Source organism: Trachemys scripta, chromosome 1, assembly GCF_013100865.1.
Source record: "Trachemys scripta elegans isolate TJP31775 chromosome 1, CAS_Tse_1.0, whole genome shotgun sequence".
Taxonomy (NCBI): Eukaryota; Metazoa; Chordata; order Testudines; family Emydidae; genus Trachemys; species Trachemys scripta.
The window spans coordinates 149,602,265-149,627,304 of record NC_048298.1 but is presented as its reverse complement, the minus strand read 5'-3'; the positions used below and the strand labels follow the sequence as shown (position 1 = coordinate 149,627,304).

Here is a 25,040-nt window from a genome sequence, read left to right as displayed (position 1 = left end):
TTCCACCCCTCAGAGAGAAAACGGTCAGGAAATGGGAAACAGTCCTTCACTCTTAATTAATTCATTGAACTTTGTGTTGTACATTTACCTGACTTGTGAGTGATGATCATCACCACACTCCTGTGCAATAAGTATTATGCCACTTCCATTTTACAGAGGGGAAAAGATTCTCACTGAGTGTCTACTGCCTAGGGTCTCTCACTGAGTCGGTGGCAGAGATGGGAAGAGAACCCAGACCTCCTGGTAATTTGTCCCCCATCCATAAGTATTTCAGGGTTGGCTACAGGTATGTAATGTTTTGAAAAAGAAACCTATTGGCTTTTTGTTCCTTTTTTCACAAATAAAAAGTTGGAAGCAAATACCAATGCAGCCCCACTGGCTCTCATCAGAACTCGTTTAAAGTTAGTTCCCTTTTTGATTTTTAAGAATTAGATTTTTCCTTCACTTACCTTCTCCCCAGAGATGGTAATTGAGGTCCCCTAGGCTATATGTCATTGCACTGCAGTTATTACAGGTTGATGAAGCAAGGGAATATTGAAACGTTTATCTATGGTTATCTATTGCAAATGGTTGCTACTCCTCTTTACAAATAACCAAATGCTATTTAACACACAGACCAGATTCTGTCATCCTTACTCAAATTGAGTAGTACTCTTCTCCACAGTGGTCCCATCTGCATCACTGAGATTACTTAAGGAGCAAGGTGGGAAAGAGTCCGGGCCATAATAATATTATTAAACCTAAGAAAAAAATCCTGATTTTGAATTTAAATTCACAGTGTTACCCATAAAGCTAAACAAGTAGAGCGCACCAGAAAGTAATGGCTCACTTACTCTTTGGGCAAACAGAGTCATCAAAGACTTCATCATCAGATCCTGAATCTTCTTCATCGCTCTCCAAGCTAGACTCATCGTCACTCTCTTCATCGCTTTCCTCCTCTTCATCTGGGAAAGGAAAGCAGTATTGTTAGCATTCAGAAAACCCTGGTTCTAATCTGTGACAGGCTGGCTGGCTGTACAGCACACCAGTGGAGCCCTAATGAGCAATACCATACTCCTGGCTTTCAAAAGCCAATTAAATCATTTAAAGAGCACCACCAATGGAAACAGTGCTTTACAAACTACTGAGACCACAGTCCTGCAACTGACAGCATGTAGCCAAACTGCTGCACCTGCACAAAGCCCTGTTGAAGTCACAAAGGCTCAGCAGTCCACCCAGACACTGTCAGTCAGAATCAGGGCTTCGGATCTATTCCAGGCCCAGAAGAGTTTGCAGTCTAAGAATGACACAGCAAATTAATCCTTTAGAGTAACTGGAAAGAGCTAGTTTCCCAGAAAGGTGATGATTATATATTTTGAACAAGACAAAATGGTGACTGGCTCCTGCTTAAGGATTCTAGTTTCCCTGTTTAGATACATTGATCCCACTAGCATAAGCCCAGACTGGTACAGTATCTCTCACTTATATACAGTATCTTACCTGTACAAAAAGTTATCCTATTAAAGAAATGTATAGTGAGTTGAAAGTACTCAGCAGAAGTTAATTCATGCTGGCATTTACACACAGCAGGTATCCGACAAGGGAAAAGGTGACAGTATCTTGTATTATAGGATTACAGTAGAGACCCTAGAATTATAGATGAAGATGGATGTTCATTCTTATAAACTATTTAAGGCTGCTTAAAAACTTTTGTAAAATGACTCTTTGGACTGAATTTTCTTATACTTGTACACAACCCACGGGTGAATTTTGGGGGAAACTGGTAAAATGTCATTTTGCTGGCTATTTTTGAGCTATCAGAAGACAGAAAGAAAAATATATTCTGTTGTTAGAAATGTCAGGTTGGTTTCTTTGCACTTGGATCAGCGACTCAAATAGTTTTATTTTTAAAGTTCATACCTGGCACGGAAAGGTCACTTACAGCAATAGGTGTTCTCCTGGTATGTTATTTTTGCAGATCCCTTCTTATGAGATGGGAGAACTGTGCCCATTGAGTTTGAGTGAACACATCCCCCAACAATTCAAATGTTCTGAAAGAGGTTAGTAAAGGGACATGTGGGCCCAACCACCTTCAGTCCCTTCCACTAATTCAATGAATCCACAGGACAAAGAAGTGGAGAAAGAGATTAACAGATATTGGTACATGCACAGTTAGATAAAGGTACCTTCTTTCTTTCTTTTTTGCATTCCTTAATGTATATATCCTTTTTTAATGTACTGTAGTTATTCTGCATTGAAACCTAGGGGTTCGGTCATCTTGTGTGTTACCATCCAGCTGAGGAAATTAACTAACTAAAAAGGTGAGCTATGTGTTGTTATTGCCTATATTTGCTGCCAGTTCATACTGTACATGATCACCTCCTAGAAACCAAATGCCAGATCAAAGATAAAGAAGAAATATTTCAGATCAATAGTACTGTCTAGTATTAAACAGTTCAGAACCTATCTGCTGAGGAAAATCCAATAGATTGAGTTCTTCGAATTGATCTATTAATTGACTAATGGATGATTACAGATTGGGTCTATGATTACTAGGGTTGCCAACCCTCCAGGATGGTCCTGGAGTTTCCAAGAATTAAAGATTATGTCATGTGATGAAACCTCCAGGAATACGTCCAACCAGAATTGGCAACCCTAATGATTACTCATTAGTCAATTGATAGATTGAAAAGGAAATTTAGTGTACACAGATGCCAGACTGACAGCTGTCCACAGATCAGGTACAGCATAGGCGGCAGCTGTGTAAAACTTTGCTCCCTTTTTCCACTCAACACCTACATGCCTCATCGCTGATTTTAAGGTCTTTTGACACTACAAATACAATTGTGCAAGGGATGTGATTACAACACTATTATCCCTCATGATGGTTACAAAACAGTTTGGTCTTATAGTATAGATTGGACCTAGTCATATGTTTTGTTTATGACCTGGAACCAGGTTAAAGCCTCGTATCTGTCCAGGGTTTCAGCCAAGTTTTGGGACACAGTTCAGTGCCATCGCTACATGACAAGGCTGAATTGTGTAAACGAATACATAAAACTATAGAAACAACGTATCCAACCTCTGTCTCCTTCCACATCTTTCTTCTTAATACGCTTGATCTTCTTCTTCAGGACCTTAGTGAGGAAGCTGGCAAATTTGTTGTTCTCTCCAAGGGATGCTTGGAAAGTGGCATAAAGTGCCTTCTCGCGTTCCTGAAGCTTTGCAATCTCATATTTTTTATCCTCCATCTGTGAGAGGTAGTTGTCTAATTTCCACTAAAAAACAAAAACAACACCCCCCCCAAACAATGTAAAACAACTCAGTATATTAAACTGATAGAGAGCTGTTGAAGCATTAGCCTTTTAGGCTGTTGTCAGCACCTGTTAGATCTTTTTAGCATACACTTCTACCCCGATATAACGCTGTCCTCAGGAGCCAAAAAATCTTACCGCATTATAGGTGAAACTGCGTTATATCGAACTTGCTTTGATCTGCCGGAGTGCGCAGTCCCGCCCCCCTGGAGCGCTGCTTTACCGTGTTATATCCAAATTTGTGTTATATTGGGTCACGTTATATCGGGGTAGAGGTGTATATGTAAAGGCAGCAATTCCTAGTAGTGAGCAAGGGATTGGAGGTCGGGGTCTCTGCTTTCTAGTCCCAGTTCTCTGCCAGTCACTTGCTGTGTGATGCTGGACAAGTCACTTTCCTTCTCTGTGCTTCAGTTTCACCATCAGTAAAATGAGGATAATGATACTGACCCACTTTTGCAAAGTGCTTTGAGATCTTCAGATGAAATCCACTAAATACATGCTAATTATTATAATTTATGCATTTCAGTTGTTGAGTTAAGAGCAATTTATCCATCTAGAGAGAGACAGACAGACAGACTTGTTGAAATTGGTAGGCTTGAAATTCGATTCACTTTTTTTTTCTTCTTCCCTAATATGGGCCCCAATCTAGGAAAGCACATAAGCATCTGTTTAACTGAAAGAACATGGTTCTACTGACTTCAGTTCTTCACTGTTAACCAAGTTCCAATTGCAGAGGCAAATTCTCTCTGAAGTTATACTTGTGTTACCCATTTGAAAATGGAAAGGGTGACATCTGTGTCACCCTGGGCAGAATTTGGCTTGAAGAATCTGCTACTGAAGATGCATGAGCCAGAAAGATCCCAGCTTGAATCTCAGATCCCAGGATGAGTTAGTAGGCCTCGGAGTTTGAAAATTCACCTTTATATTTGTAAAGAAAGCAAATCTGATCTGGCATCACTGAGAAGCCATAAAGGTGGAGCCCCATGATGCTATTTTTACAGTCACCTTCCAAAGGAGAACTGCATATTTTAAGGTAGGATATAGATTTTAATTTCATACTTCCAATGGTTTATAAAAATACAAGCATGAAGGGAAAGAAGAATCCATATTTAAGTTTAAAAGGACTGCCCTTATATTATCAATGAATGTTTCTTGTTTCTTAGAATTCAGCACTAAGGAATCGGCTGGTGCATAAGGGCAGCAGAAGGACATTCCCGCCTCTTTTTGGGATGTTTGTTTCCAGGCCACCAGTTGCAGTAGTAACAAATCAGATAGCGTATCCTACATACTTGCATCTCTTCCACCTCATTGCTGAGGTTGTTGACACGCTCCTGGAGAGTGTCCTCGTGTTTCTCAAAGTTCTTAAGGAGAAGCAGCTCCTCAAACCACGTGATGTGACGTAGGTCAGCACACTTCATCTGCGTGTCCAGCTTCAGCTTCTGGTGCCGCAGGAGGTGGAGCTCAGCATCAAAGGTGACCACCAGTTCATTGATCTGGAATGTCGGAAGGGGGAAAAGTGGAGTGGGAAAAAAATCAAGAAATGAGTCTAAATATGCAAGGCAAGAGACAGGAGCAAAAAAGAAAATTTTCCTGCCTGTTAAACCAACAATTTGCCAGCAACATTTATTATGAGCTACTTTGGTATTCAAGATAACAACATTAATCCCTGGGAATATTTTTTATATCCATGGTGCAAATATAAGAATCACCAGAAATTCCACAGATGTTTCGATGCCTCCCATCATCCCCAATTAATCTCCAAAGAACTATCTCACATTTCTATGCTGGCTGCACTTTCATGTAATCTCCTGCCTGCTGCAGCAGCAGACCCATGTTACTGACCTCCACCTCATCCACCCTCTTGCAGAATATCTACCAACTTCTTCCTTGGGAAGGTACAACAGTTTCAGCACGAGTATCTGCCAAAACTAGGTTAACCACGGGTTTTCTTTCAGAGGCAAGGTAATACCCACAATGGTGTTCTAGTGCACTCTGAAGTTTAATACATCAGCTCCACAGTTTGTTCTAGTGGACTCTCCTGGACTTCCCAAAGGCAATGCAAAAGCCAAAAGCTGCCACAGCATCAGTGGGACAGTTGTAAAGAGAGCTCTGTGAATTGGTTTTGTTTTGGGCATGGTAGGGGCAGTCACCCTTGAAAAGTTCCCTTTTATTCTCCTACCCTCTTGATCAAGGTCTCCTGAAGGTAAATGTTTCTGATCTTCTCCCGTTTTAAAATTTCCAGTTCCATCTCTGTTGGCTCTGCCTTTTCAATCTCAAAAACCTTTGGTTGCATTGGGGTGACTGAGGATGCTATTCTCATTGATCTCACACTTGAGCCTCTTGAGGGGGAATCTATTTCTTTTAGAGAAGGTGCATGAAGGAACTTTCCCCCAAACACTGAAAATGATGCGTTATCTTCCACCTGCTCAGAGAGCCTTTGCTTGTGCTCCTGCTCTTGTTTGAACTTCAAAAGAATATTATTGTCATATTGGAATTTTTTTTCTGGAGTCTCCTCCGGGTGTAACTGAGGGATTGGGGGAATAGGGAGTTGTTCAGATGCATCCAAGGCTGATTGTATGGATTTCAGTTCTTGGACCAGGCAGACGATCTCTTCAATAATAGCCACCTTGAGGTCCCTAAGTGAGATGATCCATTTGTTCATTGTCAATTTCTTTTCATGGACCTGCAAAGAGGAGGAATTTTAGTGTGACTTGCCAAGGACACTTCTACAGCATAAAATCTTCTCTGACACAGGACATTGATCAGTGGTTTGTCTAACTTAAACAATCCCGAAGGGTTTAAACGCTTAACACGACAGATAAAGAGAGGTTACTTAGCAGTAACTGTTGTTCTTCAAGTGTGTCACCTCTGCATAGTCACACTTATGGGATTAGCACCTCCTGGCACTGAGCTGTGGAATCTTTCTAGTGAGCAGGATCTGTTGAGGCCACTCACACTCTTTCCCTTGCAGAAGATTCCATGGGTATCAAAGGAGGAGTGGGGCCCCAACCACACTTCAGTTCCTTCCAGAGGTGGCAGAAGTTCACTTTGAATGGGGGCGAGGTGTGGGCAAAGTGTGGGGGCAGTGAAACAGAATGAAGAAATTGGGGTCTCTCTCTCACCAGGAATAACTGCTCCTGGGTCTGGTCCTGGTCCTATCACCCCATTTCTACCTGCTTCCAGGCCTGATCCCAGGTGCCACAACAGCTGTTCCAGTCTCTCTTGGTCCTGGTCTCACCTCTGCCCCCAGCAGCAACAGAGCCCCACCCAGCCTGAGCAGCTGCAATTTACGAAATGCTTATCTGTGTTTCTGCAGAGGCAGAAACATAGATCAGCTCCCACAATATTTCTATTGCAGGGGAACTAGCCCACACCACTGTCCTGGTTCTGCTGCTCTTGGTTTCTTCCCTAATTTCAGAGTTCTTGATCTGAGAAGAGGGTTAGGTGGACAGGGAACGTAAACATGCAGAGGCAACACTCTCAAAGAACAAAGTTACAGGTAAGCAACCTCCTTTCTTCTTTGAGTGACCTCTGTATATTCTCACTCATCAGAGATTAGTGAGATTAAAAAATTAAGTTTTCCCACAGGCATCCTCCCTACATGAGCACTCAGGTTCAGGTACATTTAGAACAATTTTAGGCATCTGTGCCTGAAACAAAGTTGCCTGCTACATCCAACAGGGGATGAAAATCCAAAATGTTCCTAACACTGCAGCATGTTTCTATTAAAGGGCAGGGAAAAATCAATTCCTCTGCTTAATATATTTGCTTGGTCAATGAAGGCCATCTGAGGATTATTATAACAGGTATGGACTGATGTAACCTTGGGCTAGGTGAAACACAAAAGCTTGGCAAAATGAGCACCAATGTGCAGTAAAAACTGACCACACATGGTCTGTCCCTAGCGGCCCTCCACCATGTCACTTTCAAAACATTTTGCAATGGAGCATTTTCCAAAAAGGGGGCGGATTCACTGGCAGTGGGGCTATTTACATACCGCCACCTCTAACGATCTAAGCTGCATCTTCTTCTTCTCTGCGTTCATACGCATGTGCTCCGGGATCTTGTAGTTTGTGGCTGTCTTCAGTTTGAAATCCCCCATGTTTTCCTGAGCCTCTTTGATGTCCTGAACATCCTTGGGGTTCTCATAGTTGTCACTGGGTTTGCTCTTGTATCTGCCAAGCACCGAAACCAAGCAGAAATTCAAAGACTGCCCAAATCTCCCACTTCTGTGCTTACCTTACCTGTTGATAACTTCTGCTTTGTGAAACAAGGCGTGGTAGAAGAGTTAGGAGTCAGCGGAAGACTAAGTACTACTTAGAAGGAAATATCAATTGTTTGGAAGAGTTTATCTGTGTGTAACAGGAATGTTAGAAAGTGATCCATACTTGGGGACGAATGTCTCCTTTAGTTTTGAAGAGAAAAACAAACATCCATAGGAAAATGTGATTTTTAAAAACTAAACAAATACATGATGTAGCCATTAAGGACAGATTCATATAAGACCCTTGAATGAGGCTCTGGGCTCAGAGAAGACCCTTGTATAGCAGTGAGCAGCAGACAGTACGCTATAAAGCTGATTTTAGCTGACAAAACACCCAACAAAGAGGAGATGGCACCAACCATGTGTAGCACCTCCCCTGATTCAATACCTCAAGCCATGTTAAGACCCAAGGAAAGGGTAGGGGCAGGAGAGGGGATAGGAGTTACAAGACTAATTCAACTAATGTGCATAGCACATGCTGCTGACTTTCTCAGAGAGATGGTTGGCAAAGTTCTGCTTGGCTGCAGCATAGAGTACAGGGCCTAATCGTACAGTTCTTACCCAGTCAAATTCTCATTGACTTCAAGAATTTGCAACTCACTGCACTATCTTTCTGCCTTCATTGCTGGCTCTATTCATGTCAGTAAGCTATACATTAAGTTTGAAGAGATTCCTGTTTTCCATGCATTTTGAGAGACTTTCTTGGCATTTTCCATTTTAAGAGTGGAGCCAGCAGGGAAAGGGAAGGGACAGTGTGACATGTACGTACACACATGCTAACATAATGTTTATGATGTTAGTGCAAGTGGCTCAACCACACTATCGCTGCTCAAGGGGTTAATCAAGGGCAGACCCTAGAAGTCTTGGTGGCCCCAAGCCAAGATGGAATTAGACACCTCCAACAAGTACTCCCTTCTTCCTTTTCCCTCACCTCCCCACCTGATTGTGTCATTTAGCCCTCTACATTGGCATTGCTTTAAAAGAGGAGCCGTGGCAGCCAGCACAAAAAATTCTAAGGTTCACCTGAGATTCCAGAGCATCTGCTGTCCATAACTGACATTTGGAGCTAATTAGTTTTTAAATTGCCCCCTTAGAATAATAGGGAATTATACAAAAACATAACAGTAGCATATGAGAGCTAAGTACAATTATTTGACCACAGACAAAGGCAGGCCAATGGAAAGATGCAGTTTGTGATTCAGGACTTACAGTTCATCCCACTCCTTCCTTCTTTGCATAATCTTAGCTTTGGCCCTGTCAGCTTTCTCCATATTTTTTCTAATTTGTTCAAGTCGGTTTCCACCAAAACGTCCTATAGCACCTTGCAGCTGGGGCCTTTTCTTCAGCTTGTCAGCTTCCATCGCCTCTTCACTAACTCCAGCAGCCTGACCTAAAAAGAATGAAGTGGATGTGTAAGCATTAGGTATTCTGATGTGACCTAAAAGCAAGTCACAGTTACTGTAAGCCATACTGGGCCAGCTCCTCAGCTGGTATAAATCAGCATCGCTTCAGTCAATGGTCCTTTGCTCATGCCATATTATCAATCGGTGAAAAAAACTATAATGCTGTGCAACTTTGTCTCCCCTTTGGGTTGATGGGTTTTTGCCAACATTGACTAGAATGTGGAAAACATCTGGGTTCTAAATGGCACAGGGGAACTGTTGATTGAGAATGCAAAGTGGTGACTGAAACAGAACATGAAGATAACTCTGTGACCACTTTCTGTTGCCAAGTTTCTTTGCTTAAAGGTGATGTGATGTACTGCAGTCTCTTCCACTCAGGAAAATAAACAAGGTGAGATGAAGGATGGAAAGCACATTATGGTAAACAGAATGGCAGCATTTAGGCCTCTGCATATGTCTTACTTGTCTCTTTCTGGCTTTCTCGCCTTTGCTCTGCTTCTTTTCCTAATTTGCTTGTTCTCCTTTTCCCTGTTTGACTTTGTTTTCTGGCTTTGTAGTACCTCTCGGAGATTGCCAGGAGCCTATACGTGGAGATTTGATGATTACTTCCTATAGCACGAACGACCACTGTGTCAAATTCCAGAGTGTCCCGAAACCTAAGGAAACAAAATAGAGATAGCATTCATTATTGTCTGATTTCTGCAGTAGCAGTCTGTGACGTATTTTCCTTCTAGCCCATATTGCTGCCCCAAAAGGCTTAAACAATGTATTATACTAATTAAATATATTATACAACCATAGTATTTGCAAACATAAAACAACAGATATCAGTGCTATGATAGAAGTACCTTCCATTGACCTCATGAAGTCTAGAAATGGAGCCACTCAAGCATGGGCATATCAACAATACCCCATCAACCAAAATGGTGTCTAAGGCATCTGACAGATCAAGGTGAACTAGTGTAGATAGTTGATCTTTGTCTACCACCAGAAAAATCACCTAGCAGAGCAATCTCTATATCAAACTCAGGCCTAAAACTGGACTCGATGGGGTCAAGGAGATCTGAGGAGTCCAGGAATCAACAGAATTGCATCACTACAGCATTCTTCCCCACAAAGGGGAGGGGAGGGATAGCTCAGTGGTTTGAGCATTGGCCTGCTAAACCCAGGGTTGTGTTCAATCCTTGAGTGGGCCATTGAGGGATATGGGGAGGGGAACTGTCAGGGGACAGTATTTGGTCCTGCTATGAAGGCAGGGGACTGGACTCAATGGCCTTTCAAGGTCCCTTCCAGTTCTATGAGATAGGTATATCTCCATATATTATTATTATATTTATTATAAACAGAGATTTTCAATAGGGTTTTAATTGGTGAGATTCTCCACATCAGGAGATGGTTTGACCACTACTCAATAAACCATCTGTTCTTAAGGAATGCTGGTACATTGCCCTCCCAAAGTGAGACAAGGACCATCTCTTCCATAGCAAGCAACAGTTTGTCCCCAGCTGCACTTCACCACACATGAAGGACATGGGTTCACTGCACAGTTTATTCCTCAGAGTTCCACCAGCACTTCTAGAACCCCAGCAAATGTCACTGGCTGAAACTCAAGCAGAGCTGTTCCCCCAAAACCTGGCTCTGATGCCATGGAGGTGGATAGCACAGTCCTGATTCAGTAATAACCTGATTTGCATATCAGTGCTTGCCTAACTTGTGTATGTTTCAGACCAAATGAGAATACAGTCACAAACAGGACATATATACACTTTAGTTCTATGAAGAAAATGTTCCTTTCTTGTTCCTCAACGCAGATTGAACTTAGTTAATGGAAGATCTCAAGGTAGAGGAGGGTAAAAGAAAGCAAGTCCTTACCGACTCTGCAATTTCTGCAGCCCAATGCGGTGCTTCTCCTGATCCCAAGCCAACTCCTTCTGCACTAGTTGGATTCTCTGTGCTGTCTGCCTATCCATTTCCTCACGGATTCTGTGGTCCATCTCGAATTCCTGCAGATAGATGGGAAACTGTGTCATAGCATGCTGAATGCTAGGTGAGGATAGTAGCAGTGGTTAGGTTTAAGACATATTTTTGTTCAGACATAGGAGTTAATGTGCATCGACCCAACTGCTCACTCCAGCAGCTGTTCACCGCAGTGGAGAGAGCCACGTTCTTCCAAAACTCTTCTCTAGTGTCACCCAGCACTAGGTGTGGGTTGGAGCTCCTGGCATATTAAAATATATACACACAAACACACCTTCTTCCAATCCATCTAAAATTGAAAAAGTAATGAACTCCAATGCTTCTCCAGAGCAGGAATCAAATACAGTGTGCAAGGGCGAACCTAGGCAAATCAGTACTTCTGCCCCTTGCTAGCTTTACCACTTTCACTCACTTCAGGGTGCTTCTCGATCATACTTCCATTCCCTTCACTGTAGCCTTTAAAGAGTGACTGGAAATCAGCAGCATTGCTGCTTGGTCTATAGGTCTTAAAGGTACTTCTGAGGCACTAACTTCTGCAGCACACTCAGAAATGCCTGTGCCATGGGGAAGCAGTTTATTTAAGGAGCTGGAGTGGGAAGGGGGGGGGAAATGGGTTGGTCATATTTTGATTCTAACACACTGGACACAGCTCATTTTAAAGTGGCAGCCTAATCCAAGGATAAAGGACTTATACACCTGTCATAACTATAAAGGGAAGGGTAACAGCCCTCCTGTGTACAATACTATAAAATCCCTCCTGGCCAGAGACACCAAAATCCTTTTACCCGTAAAGGATTAAGAAGCTCAGGTAACCTGGCTGACACCTGACCCAAAGGACCAATAAGGGGACAAGATACTTTCAAATCTTGGTGGGGGGAGGAAGGCTTTTGTTTGTGCTCTTTGTTTTGGGGGTTGTTCGCTCTTGGAACTAAGAGGGACCAGACATCAATCCATGCTCTCCAAATCTTTCTGAACAAGTCTCTCATATGTCAAACTTGTAAGTAACAGCCAGGCAAGGCGTGTTAGGTTTATCTTTGTTTTCTCAACTTGTAAATGTTCCTTTTGCTAGAGAGTTTACCTCTGTTTACTGTAACTTTGAACCTAAGGCTAGAGGGGGTTCCTCTGGGCTCTTTGAATCTGATTACCCTGTAAAGTTATTTTCCATCCTGATTTTACAGAGATGATTTTTACCTTTCTTTCTTTAATTAAAAGCCTTCTTTTTAAGAACCTCGTTGATTTTTCCTTCTTTTAAGATCCAGGGGGTTTGGATCGGTGTTCACCAGGGAATTGGTGGAGGAGTCTCTTAAGGCTTCCCAGGGAGGGAAAGGTTTTGCGGGGGAAGACAGAGTTTCCCAAATAACTCATAAATCATTTGGGTGGTGGCAGCAAAAGCAAATCTAAGCTGGTAGTTAAGCTTAGAGGTTTTCATGCAGGTCCCCACCTTGTACCCGAAAGTTCAGAGTGGGGAAGAAACCTTGACAACACCAATCTGATGTACCTCTCTGTGTAGCTGCATGTGCTTTGGCAGCTCCATGTTCCTTTGAAGCAGGTGATGAAACTCATGCCTAAGGATGATCAGCTCTTGCCTCTTTTTGTTTTTTTTGTCTTCTGCTGCCTTCATTATCTGGTCATATTCCTTTTTTCGCTTCGCATTCTCAATGCTGGAAATGCAAGAAAAAGGAAGCAGCATTATCTGGATGGTGGAGGGGAAGAGAGAGAGGAGAAACAATACTGTAGCCTTCTAGCCAGGAACAAACACGGGTCAAAATTCTGCCCTCACTGACACTCGTGCAGCTCCCCTGGAATCAATGGGGCTGAAGAAAAGTAGAATGAAACATTAGACTGTAAGCTTTTGGGTGAAGGGATTATCATTTATTACACGTTTGTACAGTGCCTAGCACCAGGGATCTCTGGTTTAGTAGGCCTCTACGTACTATTAGAACTTATATGTTAAATAACAATGTCAGAACATCATGCTACAAAAACAGGTGGATGAGATGGATGTTTGCATAAGGGCTGCACAGGCATTGAAGGCCCCATGTGTCTTGAGACAATGGCCCAACTTTGGAGTGAGCTACTGCCTTCTTTAAGAAGGCAAAAAAGCTGGGCCATATGAACTGAACGCAGAGCTACATCAAGCGCAGCCGTTCTTGCTTTCATCAAGCACGCCTCACCTGTAGGCACTGGGATCCTCAATATCTTCTGCAGTTTTCTCCTTTTCAAGATCTCCCTGTGAACCAAAAATATATTCCTTTGCGTAAACAAGGAATGACACTCAATGGCTCATGAGGCTGTTCCACAAGTTAAGGAAGAACCCCACACTGCTCCTCACAAGTCAAGTGATGTTTGTAAAGCCGGATGAAACCTTCATGATGAATGACACCACAGAGTCACTAAATATCAGGTTCTAATGGTTCCCCCGGGCAAAAAAGAGGCGAATGGAATATTTACCAATGAATACAGGGGCCAAACTGATCCATGATGTAACTCAATTAACGTCAGTGGATTTGAGTTTGGCCCACTACGAATCCCATTTATGTTTAAAGGTAGTGACAGAATTTGAAAACTCTTCCATGTGACTAAAACTAGAATAGACACTCCCTTTGATAAGAAATAGCACTTTTAAGATGGACATAAAGCAATGCTGTCAACCTAGCCTATGGAAATGACGTTATAAAGATCATTAGAGCCCTGCAAATCCGAGGGTATCCGCTTTATATCCATGGACCAGTTCTGCGGACAGCAGCGCAGATGCAGATACAAATTTTGTATCCGCACAGGGAAATGGCGGTAAAAGCCAGGTGGGCAGCAGTGAGGAACCACAGCATGGATCCTCCACCTGCCCTGGGCAGGGAGGCCTGGAGGGCAGGGACACTGGATGTCCAGGGCAGGTGGAGGGTCCGCCACAGTTCCCCACAGCTGCCCGCCCGGCTCTTACCATGCCCAGGCTGTGGATCCAAGCTGGGTTGGGGGAGAGCCATGTTGGCAGCTTTGGGGAGCCTGGGCAGAGGGACTGGGGGCAGGGACACTGAGCAGAGAGGCTGGGACATTTGGCGGGGGGCTGGAGGGCAGGGACACTGGGTGGGGGAGGGCAAGGACACGGGCCGGGGTTTGCTCGGACTCCCCGCCCAGGGCAGGTGGAGGGTCTGCCACAGCTCAGCACAGCTGCCTGCCTGGCTCTTATTGTGGCCGGCCTGTGGCTCCAAGCCGCCCCCTTGCCCAGAGCCGGATCAGGGAGAGCCGCACTGGCAGCTGTGGGGAGCCTGGGTCCCTCCATCTGCCCTGGGCAGGGTACTGGGACACTGGGTGGGGGGCTGCCCTGGGAGCCATGGTGCAGCGGTGGGGGGGCTCTGAGAAGCCCCGGCTGTGTCCCCGCCCCCCAGGCTCCCTGCCCAGCCGAGGGCAGGTGAGGGTCTGCGACTCTGTGCAGGCTTCCCACAGCTGCCCACGCAGTTCTCCTGATAGGGCTCCGAGAGGGGGGATGCCTCAGAGCCTCAGGCTGGCCCCCAGTGTAGAGCCCTACAAATCCGCAGATATCTGCAGCTATCAGAAGATAATTTTTGCGGATAGCGGATCAGATGAAGATACACATTTGTGTATCCGCACAGGGCTCTAGAGATCATCAGATTTTTATGAAAATATTTTAAAGTGCAATCTACTCAAAAAATGATTCTGTCAAGATAGCACTTTTTTATTGAACAGACCTCTCTTTCTTTTGGAGTCAGATCTGGTTACTTCAGTGACTCATTAAGCTTTTACTGAGTTTTACTCCTGTTACCCCTGCAAAACCAATACAGTTAAGAGAGCTAGCGGAAGTGTACTCCTTCTAGTGCATCATCAATAGCATTGTTTCCTAAATTCAAATCAGTTTAATCTGTGAAAACTCAATAAAGGTAATGGGGCAGCACGGGGGTTTTAGAGGCCCTAATTTGGCCTGCAGAATCTTTAATACTGGTGTTGATGTATGAGAATGAAAGAGCCCAGCTTAACTCTCAGTTCTCATGGGATGTTTGCAGGTTAGGTAAATTTAAAAAAAATTCCTTCTTTACTTACAAATTGAGCAACTGTGGTACAGAAGCCACTGATAAAAAATAAACATAGTGCCTTTATGCTGCCATATTTTAAGTCTCTATTCAGAGTAGAACTGCACTTTAATAAAAAGAAGCACAGAAGAGAGAGAAAATCTGCCAAATCTTTGTTGTTCTCAACATACAAACATGTGAAGTGATGATTAGCTAAGGGAGGCCATGTACATCAACAGAATAAACAGACCTTACACTTTTAGAGGGAAGAAAAAAAGCACTGAGAGGAGAAAGAGAAGGAGAATTACAGACATAAAGACTATTATTACATTAGCAGACATTTTGCATGGGCTCATATTCACAAATTGCTTTGAAAATCCTCAGTTTTTGCCATGAATGACCCACAATGCAAAAGGACTGAGTGTTTTTTGCACAGACGTAGTAACAGACCCGCATTACTTAGCACTAGAGGGTACTCTGGTATTCATAGATTTGGACATGTCCTGGAGAATGAACTGTAATGCTTTTACCTATGCACCAGAACACAATACAGAAGAATTAGGGAATGTGTTCATTCAGTAACTCACTCTTGGAGAGGGCACTTTGGCTTTTAGCTCTCTTTGAATGTCCTCTGGAGACAGGATATTGAAGGTAAAGATGTTGCTATCTGCTCCACAGGTAACCAGGAATCGGTCATCATAACTAGAGTAGATCGCCTGGATTTGGCCATAATCGTTGTCATGCATGTTGAAGGACCAGTATCCGTTCATCATGTCTGCTGACAGGTCTTTGTCCTGGAGAGGATAAACTCGCACTGCTCCATCCTTCATCCCACAGAACATCAACAGCTTGCTGGTGCTGTAAAGTGAACAAAAGCTAAACAATTCCAGGTACTGATCTAGAACAGTTAATGTTGCAACAGCAAAGAGCCAATGACACTTGTGAACGAAAGCTAAATTAACACAATGGTGAAATTCACCCGGGTATGAAGGGCTGGAGCAAGGTTCTCTCACCCGTACCACTTATGCCCTGCACAAGAGATGAAGGCTGTTGGCAAACTAAGTGACTGTACAAGGGTAACCATGCACCTCCTATACATCATGGAACTGGCTTTGGAATTGGGTCATGGGATAGCAGAGAAAATCAATATGGAGTGGACAAGGAATGGGCTCTGGACGATTTTGAATCTGGATTTGCATGGCTCCAATGGGCTCCAACACCCTGCACAACAGGTGCAGATTGGTTGTGACCCACAGCCTGGATTAGCCGCTAAAGAGGGGTTGCATGGCTGCCACACAGCCTGGTTCGGGATTGGGAGGTGACTTTCACCTCCCCATACTCCACCCAATAGAAGGAGAGAAGAAGACAGGTGTAAATTACAGTTTTTATAACCTAAAACTGCTTCCTTGGGGTCAGATCAGGCCTGGTCTCATGGGGTGGGGAGAGCACAAGGAGCTCTCCACTCCACCTGTGCAGTCCACATAACGCCCAGTTCAAGCTGCAGGCCTGGCACAATGAAAGTGTGCTCCCTCCATACTCTCCTGGGGAGCAAAGAGCACCCTAAAGAGGGTGAGGAATGGAAGGAGGAAGGCCATGACTCCATCCCCCTACCCACTGGCCAAGCAAGCACTGAGGTAGTGGACTGCACCCCCCGAAGGAAGTAGCAGCATCCCAGGGCTTCTCCTGGGGAGAACTTCCCAATCCATGGTTGCGTCTTAAAGGCACAATTGAACTTTGAGTGCTCAAAAAAGTGGGCATTTTCAACATGAACATTTTTTAAAAGACAAAATAATGTATTTTACACAGCTGTACTGACAAATCCTACCCATCAGGAATCCTAAAGCTGGTAACCAACTAACTGTAGGTACCAGGGAATAGAGACACTTATATGGAGATATACCTATCTCTTAGAACTGGAAGGGACCCCAAAAGGTCATTGAGTCCAGCCCCCTGCTTTCACTAGCAGGACCAAGTACTGATTTTGCCCCAAATTCCTAAGTGGTTCCCTCAAGGATTGAACTCACAACCCTGGCTTTAGCAGGCCAATGCTCAAACCACTGACATCCAGTGTACCTGCCAGCCTGGGACTCCAGCACCCTGTCGTGTTGAGCCAGACTTGCCAGTCTCCTCCAACACAGACCCAGGGTCTGAACCATCCAGTGTACCTGACTCTCAGCATCAGTACTCTTGCACATGGATACTGATCCACACAAGGAAAGAAACAGAGGAATATACCATGATATCTCCTGATTCCAGTTCATCAGTTTAGTAAGTCATAGTGCATAAGCTCTTTTACCAGAAAGAGATCCTTTGGATGGGGTTGTCATCTGTGTTCTCCATAGGAATCACCTCAAAGGGCTCATCTTGCCTGCTTTCAGGGGATATTTGGTGCTGAATTGGGGAGAATGCACAGTGGTAGAGGTACCCAGAGTCATAGCCACCCTAAAGAAGAGAAGAGCCACGAAGAAGACATGAGGAAAGGATGCTGATGCAGGTGCCCAGGAAAATACATGAACAATTGCTCTTTTCTTAAATTTCTTTTTAAAAATGAATTCATTGCAAGTGAAAGAAGCCAGACTAAAACCCCCTGGAAACGCTGTTTAGCCGCAGAATAAGTTCACCATTATCAGTGGAGTTACAAGCATTTGCCATCCCTCTCTGTCCCACCAATGTGCCTCAGTCATGACCACAAGGGACCACCATCTACTAGTGGGGAAAGGACTACCTTGGCCTCTCTGGGGAGACCACCAAAGAGAGTGCCATTTGTTGTGAACTGGAATGACACTGTAAAACCATTTCACAAAGACCACTTAGCACTCACATCAAGCACTTGGTCTTCTCTGAGCATTTGGATATCTTCAAGCATGGGGCACATATGAGCTTGTGTCCTAGAGGCAAAAGGTTTTTATTCCAAATACCAGTTCTCTACGCCATCTAATCCCCAAGTCCATGAATCTTATTGTCTCTACACTTACCAATCCCTTTCTCAAATTAAAAATGAAAGAATATTTAATTTACCAAAGAGAGCCAGAATTTCCCTGGTGCTGAATAAAACCCACAGACGATGGGGCTGGGCTCCTGTGGGATGTAGATGGGTGGCAGTGGCTCCTCTTTCTCAGGCTCTGCCTCTGGCTCTTCTTCTATCTCAAGTCCCATGTCCTGCTGTTTCTTTATCCACGCCAACCTTGCTTTCTCCTCCTCCTGTTTCTTTTTCTCTCTGCGCTCAATCTCCTCTTCCCTCTGTTACCGAAAGCAGTGAAAAATGAGTCATGAAACCAATGCACCATTGACTGAAAGGCTTTCATGATAAAAATGCTAGAAATTAGGCAAGAATTCCTCACAACTAAACAGAGGTCAGGCCTGTCTACACAACCCCACAGTGCAGACTATAGGGGTGTGAAATGCAGCACACACTAAAATGTTGTGCTGCAATTGCCCATATATGCCCTGCTAGCACAAACTAAAAGGTACATGTTTCCAGTTAACAGAGTCTTATTTGAAACGGACTGCATTAACACAAACTAGGTACCTTTTAGTTCAAGCTAGCAGGGACTACATGGAGTAGTTACAGCACAACACTTTGATGCACTCAGCAATTCAGACTCCTGTAGTCCGCACTGCAGGGCCTGTGTAGACAAGCCCCATCATACCTCATTTGAAGCTGCAGTGGGAATCCTCTCATTCCCGCCTTCTCTTATATTCTGCCTCCAAGAACTAATGAAACAGCAAGCACCCTCCACCAGAGACATGCTAAATGCAGCTTTTCCCAAACCAATCAAGCCTTGTGTTAGCCAGAGGGTTTGCTTGACAGCAATGGGAGGTTCTCTATCAACTCATGGACTGGATGCACTACTTCCGCAGTGTTCCCGAACTCTGTCCTTTACTTGCTCAAAAGTAAAAGGGACCATGCTGGAGACCTGAATTCAGATTCCTATGTGGCATTATTTGTGCTCAAACATAAGTTTAAAGTGAAAACAAAATGTTTGTAATGACCTTCCTTCTGAACACTGAATTGAAGAGAATTGCCATGGCCAATTTATACAATCTTTAAAATCTTCATTTTATTAAAACTTATCTCGGCATAAATAAGTGTCAAATATCATGCTATCTTTTCCCAGGGAAATATTAGCTTTGTAAGGTAGCCAAAGACATCTCTTCTTCCTGAGTACTGAATTCTTCCTGGTCACTGTGGATGCTGGGGCTTTGCCAGATCTTTAACAAAACATCAAAAGAGTAGTTATGAATCTTTGAGAGTGCGGTTGAGAGTGGCAGTGCCATCACTCCAGAGAAGCAGCTGCGATGTGGCAGACTGAGTGCTGACGCTGGGAGTCAGGGAATCCGTGTTCTAATCCTCACCCTGCCACGGAGCTGCTTTTTCAGTTTCCTAAAATACCCACTGTTGAAGGCGTGGGTAACTCCAGTGCTATCGAAGGTGTTGCCCATGTTTATACCAGCAGTGAATTTGGCCACACGTCTTCAAAGGAGCGAGTCCTCATTGAGGAATGCATAGATGCAAAGCTGACTGTGATGGGTTGGATCACAGAAACCCCTTTGGGAACTGCCAACTGCTGTGCCAAGACTACTTCTGTCCTTGCTTTCCCTGCCAGCCTGGGACTCCAGCACCCTGTCTTGTTGAGCCAGACAAGCCAGTCTGCTCCAGCACAGACCCAGGGTCTGAACCACATGCCCGAAAGCTGCAGGCTTCACTGAAAGCAACTTACAGAAGTGTTCCTGTCTTTTACACTCAGATGCCCAATTCCCAATGGGGTCTAAACCCCAAATAAATCCGTTTTACCCTGTATAAAGCGTATACAGGGTAAACTCATAAATTGTTTGTCCTCTATAACACTGATAGAGCGATATGCACAGCTGTTTGCCCCCCACCCAGGTATTAATACATACTCTGGGTTAATTAATAAGTAAAAAGTGATTTTATTAAATACAGAAAGTAGGATTTAAGTGGTTCCAAATAATAGCAGACAGAACAAAGTGAATTACCAAGTAAAATAAAATAAAACACGCAAATCTAAGCCTAATACAGTAATAAAACTGAATACAGATAAAATCTCACCCTCGGAGATGTTTCAATAAGTTTCTTTCACAGACTGGACACCTTCCTAGTCTGGATACAATCCTTTCCCCTGGTACAGCCCTTGTTCCAGCTCAGGTGGTAGCTAGGGGATTTCTCATGATGGCCCCATCCTCTGTTCTCTTCCATCCCACTTATATATCTTTTGCATAAGGCGTGAATCCTTTGTCCCTCTCCGGGTTCCCACCCCCTCCTTCTCAATGGAAAAGCACCAAGTTAAAGATGGATTCCAGTTCAGGTGACATGATCACAGGTCACTGTAAGACTTCATTACCCACTTGCCAGCATACATGTGTACAGGAAGACTTACATGTAAAACAGAGCCATCTACAGTCAATTGTCCTGGTTAATGGGAGCCATCAAGATTCCAAACCATCATTAATGGCCCACACTTTGTATAATTACAATAGGCCCTCAGAGTTATATTTCATATTTCTAGTTTCTGATACAAGAGTGATACATTTATACAAATAAGATGACCACACTCAGTAGATTCTAAGCTTTGTAATGGTACCTTACAAGAGACCTTTTGCATGAAGCATATTTTAGTTATATTATGTTCACACTCATTAGCATACTTTCATAAAATCAGATAGAGTGCAACGTCACACTGACTTCTTTTTTTTTTTTTTTTTTTTTTATAAGAGTCCATTTACTGTTATCACAACACTCAAAAAGTATCAGAAAAATTTTACTGGCGAAAAACAACCATTTTTCATGTTAACTCAAAAGTGGCCAAATCCATGTTTATGAAACTGTTCAAAAGAATTTCCTTTGAGGCTGGGATCGAGCATGAGAAATTACAGCTGTAAGGATAATTTTTCTGAAAATTAAAAACTAAAAATATATTTTAGAATGGAAGTGACATATTAACTTTATCTCTACTACCACTAGTGTAATCCTATAATATACATGCATTATAAGCTATATGTTATTCCTCAATTCCACTTTTTATTTCCATTAATTAGTGTTGACAACATGTATTTTCCAATAGATGAAGCAAAGCCAGGAGTGGTCTGTGCTTGGTCCTTCCTTATGAATGGCTTAGCTGGAACCCTGCATTCAGCACTACACAGACTAGCAACTTGAATGGAGTAGTTTTGCACTCTAGGGATACTGGTAACTGAGGGCTGAGAATTTAATTCCCCACAGGACAGTTCTTTACCTTGATCCGGGATTTAATGCTGCAGAAATGGAAATACTGTATGGGCAGGTCTTTGATCTCGTAGGTGGATACTGTGTCCTGTTCTCCAAGGATGGGTGCAGGAACCTGAAGAGCAAAGCCATTCTCACAGAGCACAAGCAGCATGCTCTCTGCCTGTAGAATAGCACATAAAACACAAGAATTAGACAGACATACGGAAGGGGAGAGAGGAAGAGTAAAACTAAAGGTTTGAAGTTGTCAAGCCACAAAGTCAAAGGCACACCAGTCAACAACCACTTTATGTGATTATTTAAATGGACGCATCACCCCCAGAAATCAAAGAATATCATCTTAGGGTATGTCTACACTACGAAATTAGGTTGAATTTATAGAAGCCGGTTTTATAGATATCGATTTTATACAGTCGACTGTGTGTGTCCCCCCATAAAATGCTCTAAGTGCATGAAGCCGGCGGACCGCGTCCACAGTACCGAGGCTAGCATCGACTTCCGGAGCGTTGCACTGTGGGTAGCTATCCCACAGTTCCCACAGTCTCCGCCGCCCATTGGAATTCTGGGTTGAGATCCCAATGCCTGATGATGCAAAACAGTGTCGCGGGGGGTTCTGGGTACATGCCGTCAGGCCCCTCCCCCTCCGTCAGAGCAACAGCAGACAATCGATTTGCGCCTTTTTACCTGGGTTACCTGTGCTTCTCCATTGACGGAATCAAAGCACACGGTTGGGGTAGTGGTGGCTGCACCCCCTAGAATGGCATGCAGCTCTGCGTAGAAGCAGCATGTTTGCAGCTCTGCCCCAGACCTTCCGTTTGCCTCTCTGGCTTTGTGGTAGGCTTGCCTTAGCTCCTTAATTTTCACGCGGCACTGCTGTGCATCCCTGTTATGACCTCTGTCCTTCATGGCCTTTGAGACCTTTTCTAATATTTTGCCATTTTGTTTACTGCTATGGAGTTCAGCTAGCACTGATTCGTCTCCCCATATGGCGAGCAGATCCCGTACCTCCCGTTCTGTCCATGCTGGAGCTCTTTTGCGATCCTGGGACTCCATCACGGTTACCTGTGCTGATGAGCAGTGTGTTAACCTGTGCTCTCCACGCTGGGCAAACAGGAAATAAAATTCAAAAGTTCGCGGGGCTTTTCCTGTCTACCTGGTCAGTGCATCTGAGTTGAGAATGCTGTCCAGAGCGGTCACAATGAAGCACTGTGGGATAGCTCCCGGAGGCCAATAACGTCGAATTCCATCCACACTACCCCAAATCCTACCCGGAAAGGCCGATTTTAGCGCTAATCCCCTCGTCGGAGGTGGAGTAAAGAAACCGGTTTAAAGGGCCCTTTAAGTCGAAAGAAAGGGCTTCGTCGTGTGGACGTGTCCAGGCTTAATTCGATTTAACCCTGCTAATTCGACCTAAACTCATAGTGTAGACCAGACCCTAGACTGAGAGCAGCATGATGATGTTTAGTGTCACAAGATGGCTCGCCCTTTTAAATGAAGCAGGTCCAGTTCCTCTGTGCAAGTACAGGTGCTCCCAGTTGGCCAATTAAAAAGGCAGAGCAGCATCTGGTGCTATAAAGGATCAGGGAGAATTAGAGAGGGAGGAGGCTTGTAGGGATGGCTAGAGGGGGGTTTGCTAGCTGACCTCCCAAAGGCCGAGAGGCAGGACCAGAAAGTTAAAGGCAGAAGAGCAGCAGAGGGCATTGCATGCTGACTTCCAAGCCAGAGAGCTGGAGCTGAGGACCAGAAAGGGCTGAAGTTGGGAACAGTGGAAATACCTACCTGCTTGCCTGTCTGAGATGAGAGGTTAACAGAACAGGGGAAGCAAGAGATACTCCACTGGTGAGGATGAATTCCCAGCAGAAGGTTTGGGGGATGAAGGTGTCATTCTGCTAGGAAGAGTGGAGATGCATTTGACCTGTAAGGGCTTGGGTGGCTGTCCTGGCAGAAGGCCAGGGGAGCACAGAAGTAGAGCCCAAGGGTGGTGGAGGATGCCAGAGTATGATATGTGCTATGTTGATGGACTAGCTGTTGTGGGGTTATAAGGACTGCATGCACTGGGGGTGATAAATGGACTATGTTTTGGGATTTCTGTTATGGATTATTTGCACTATGTTTTTGTAATAAGCCAGCCCCAAGGATGGGTATTACTGAGGCAAGACAGACTGTTGGGTGAGTCCCCAGGAGCCTGAGAGAGGAAGTGGGACTGTAGACCGGGTGTTAGGGTGCCCTTCTGCAAGGAGGTGCTCAGTGAAGATGGGGAATCATTCAGACCTTGTGAGCCTGGCTTCTTTGAAAGAAGAAGTGACGCATGACCAGAAAGGGTTAAGCATCCTACAGGATAAATGACTAAAATTCAACCCTTAAAGACATATGGGGAGATAATGTTTGAGGTTTTGTGTATTTACATATATATGGGTAGTGGTCAACAATGTAATCAAATAGTCCCTGTCTATGCTGTATTCTTTAATTCAGAGATCAAAAGAACATCTTAACATTTAAATTAACTGTAAATAGGATGTCGCTGTATTCATCTCTCTTTGAAATGTATAGCAAATCATCTGTGAATGGTGGAAAAACAGACAATTGCCTTATGTTAATCTGTGTGAATAATTACCGGGCGATGCTTAGGAAATGAGGGTCTATTGGTCGCTGAGGGACTCCAACCTGTCAAAAAAGGCCTGAAATGCATACAAGATGTTTGGATCCTAATCCTTTTTATCTCAGGTCTGCTTAAGCTTCACCAGGGGAAGTTTGAGTCACAAGATTGAGATCCCAATCCTAAACTGGAACACCCTGAATATATATTGGACATTGGACTATAACCTATGGACTAAATTCTAAAAGAACTCTTTGCAACTACACAGCTCACCATCTTTGCTATGAATCTGAACCTCAAGAATTGAACTCATGTCTGTATGTATATTGATCTTTTAACCATACTCTCTCTCTTTTCCTTTTTAACAAATTTTCATTTAGTTAACAAGAACTGGCTGTAGCGTGTATTTGGGTAAGATTTGGAATATTCATTAACCTGGGAGGTAATGTGTCTGATCCTTTGGGATTGGTAGAACTTTTTTATGTGATGAATAAGATTTTCATTAATCCTCATCATATCTGACTTGAGTGACTAGGTGGAGGCCTGAGGCTGGGTTACTTTAAGGGAACTGTGTTGTTAGCTTCTGGGCAACCGGTGAGGTAATAAAAAAGCTGTTTTGTGCTTTTGGTAAATCTAAGTATTGGAATATCCACCAGCTTTGGGGATGGTCTGCCCCACTCTTTGCAGTTCACCCTAACTGAGTGACCTCAGGACTCCAGTCACAGATGGATCTGAACCAAACGCTTGGGTCAGAGGTTTTGTCTGAATAAGCAGCTGAAAGTATAGATGCTTTATCTGTACTATCCATATCTCTTATGTCTTTAAGACTGGGCTGGAAATCTTGGGGAAACCCCCCCCCCCCCAGCTATCTTACAGGATTTCTGGTCCCTGCTAGATCCCTGAAATGCCAATGTCAGAGGAATAACTGAGGTAGGAGGAAAAATTATCCAAACTTTTAAAATTGCAATAAAAGTCAAGTTTACATATAGGTGTTTTTCCCCAAAGGAGGCCTCAGAGATGGGGTAGGGGTCATTATTTTATCTGAAGTAATTCACCCAGCCCTAATGTGTGCAAAGGGAGCTAGTTGCAGTTGCTGTAGGAATCGGAACGAATTACATTGCTTTTGTAAACGTAAAATCTGCACCTTAAAGTTCCATTAATTAAATGTTCCTCTTTTAATCTTCTTCTTTCCTTATATTAAAGCAAGAAAAATTAAGATACATTTGACAGTTATATGAATG

The 25,040-nt window shown here is 43.8% G+C and overlaps 1 protein-coding gene across 1 annotated transcript in view; it reads right to left on the bottom strand.

The window, feature by feature from the left end:
• Nucleotides 1-25,040, bottom strand: part of CFAP44 (cilia and flagella associated protein 44) — a 70,917-nt gene that overhangs the window by 10,078 nt on the left and 35,799 nt on the right. The window contains exons 19-32 of the mRNA XM_034789347.1: nt 21,214-21,366; nt 17,978-18,199; nt 17,256-17,401; nt 15,547-15,817; nt 13,112-13,167; nt 12,436-12,598; nt 10,833-10,963; nt 9,423-9,616; nt 8,767-8,947; nt 7,291-7,468; nt 5,473-5,976; nt 4,583-4,786; nt 3,062-3,257; nt 834-944 (exon numbers count right to left, since the gene is read on the bottom strand). Coding sequence (XP_034645238.1) covers nt 834-944; nt 3,062-3,257; nt 4,583-4,786; nt 5,473-5,976; nt 7,291-7,468; nt 8,767-8,947; nt 9,423-9,616; nt 10,833-10,963; nt 12,436-12,598; nt 13,112-13,167; nt 15,547-15,817; nt 17,256-17,401; nt 17,978-18,199; nt 21,214-21,366 — 2,710 coding nt within the window. The remainder of the gene's footprint in view (nt 1-833; nt 945-3,061; nt 3,258-4,582; nt 4,787-5,472; nt 5,977-7,290; nt 7,469-8,766; nt 8,948-9,422; nt 9,617-10,832; nt 10,964-12,435; nt 12,599-13,111; nt 13,168-15,546; nt 15,818-17,255; nt 17,402-17,977; nt 18,200-21,213; nt 21,367-25,040) is intronic.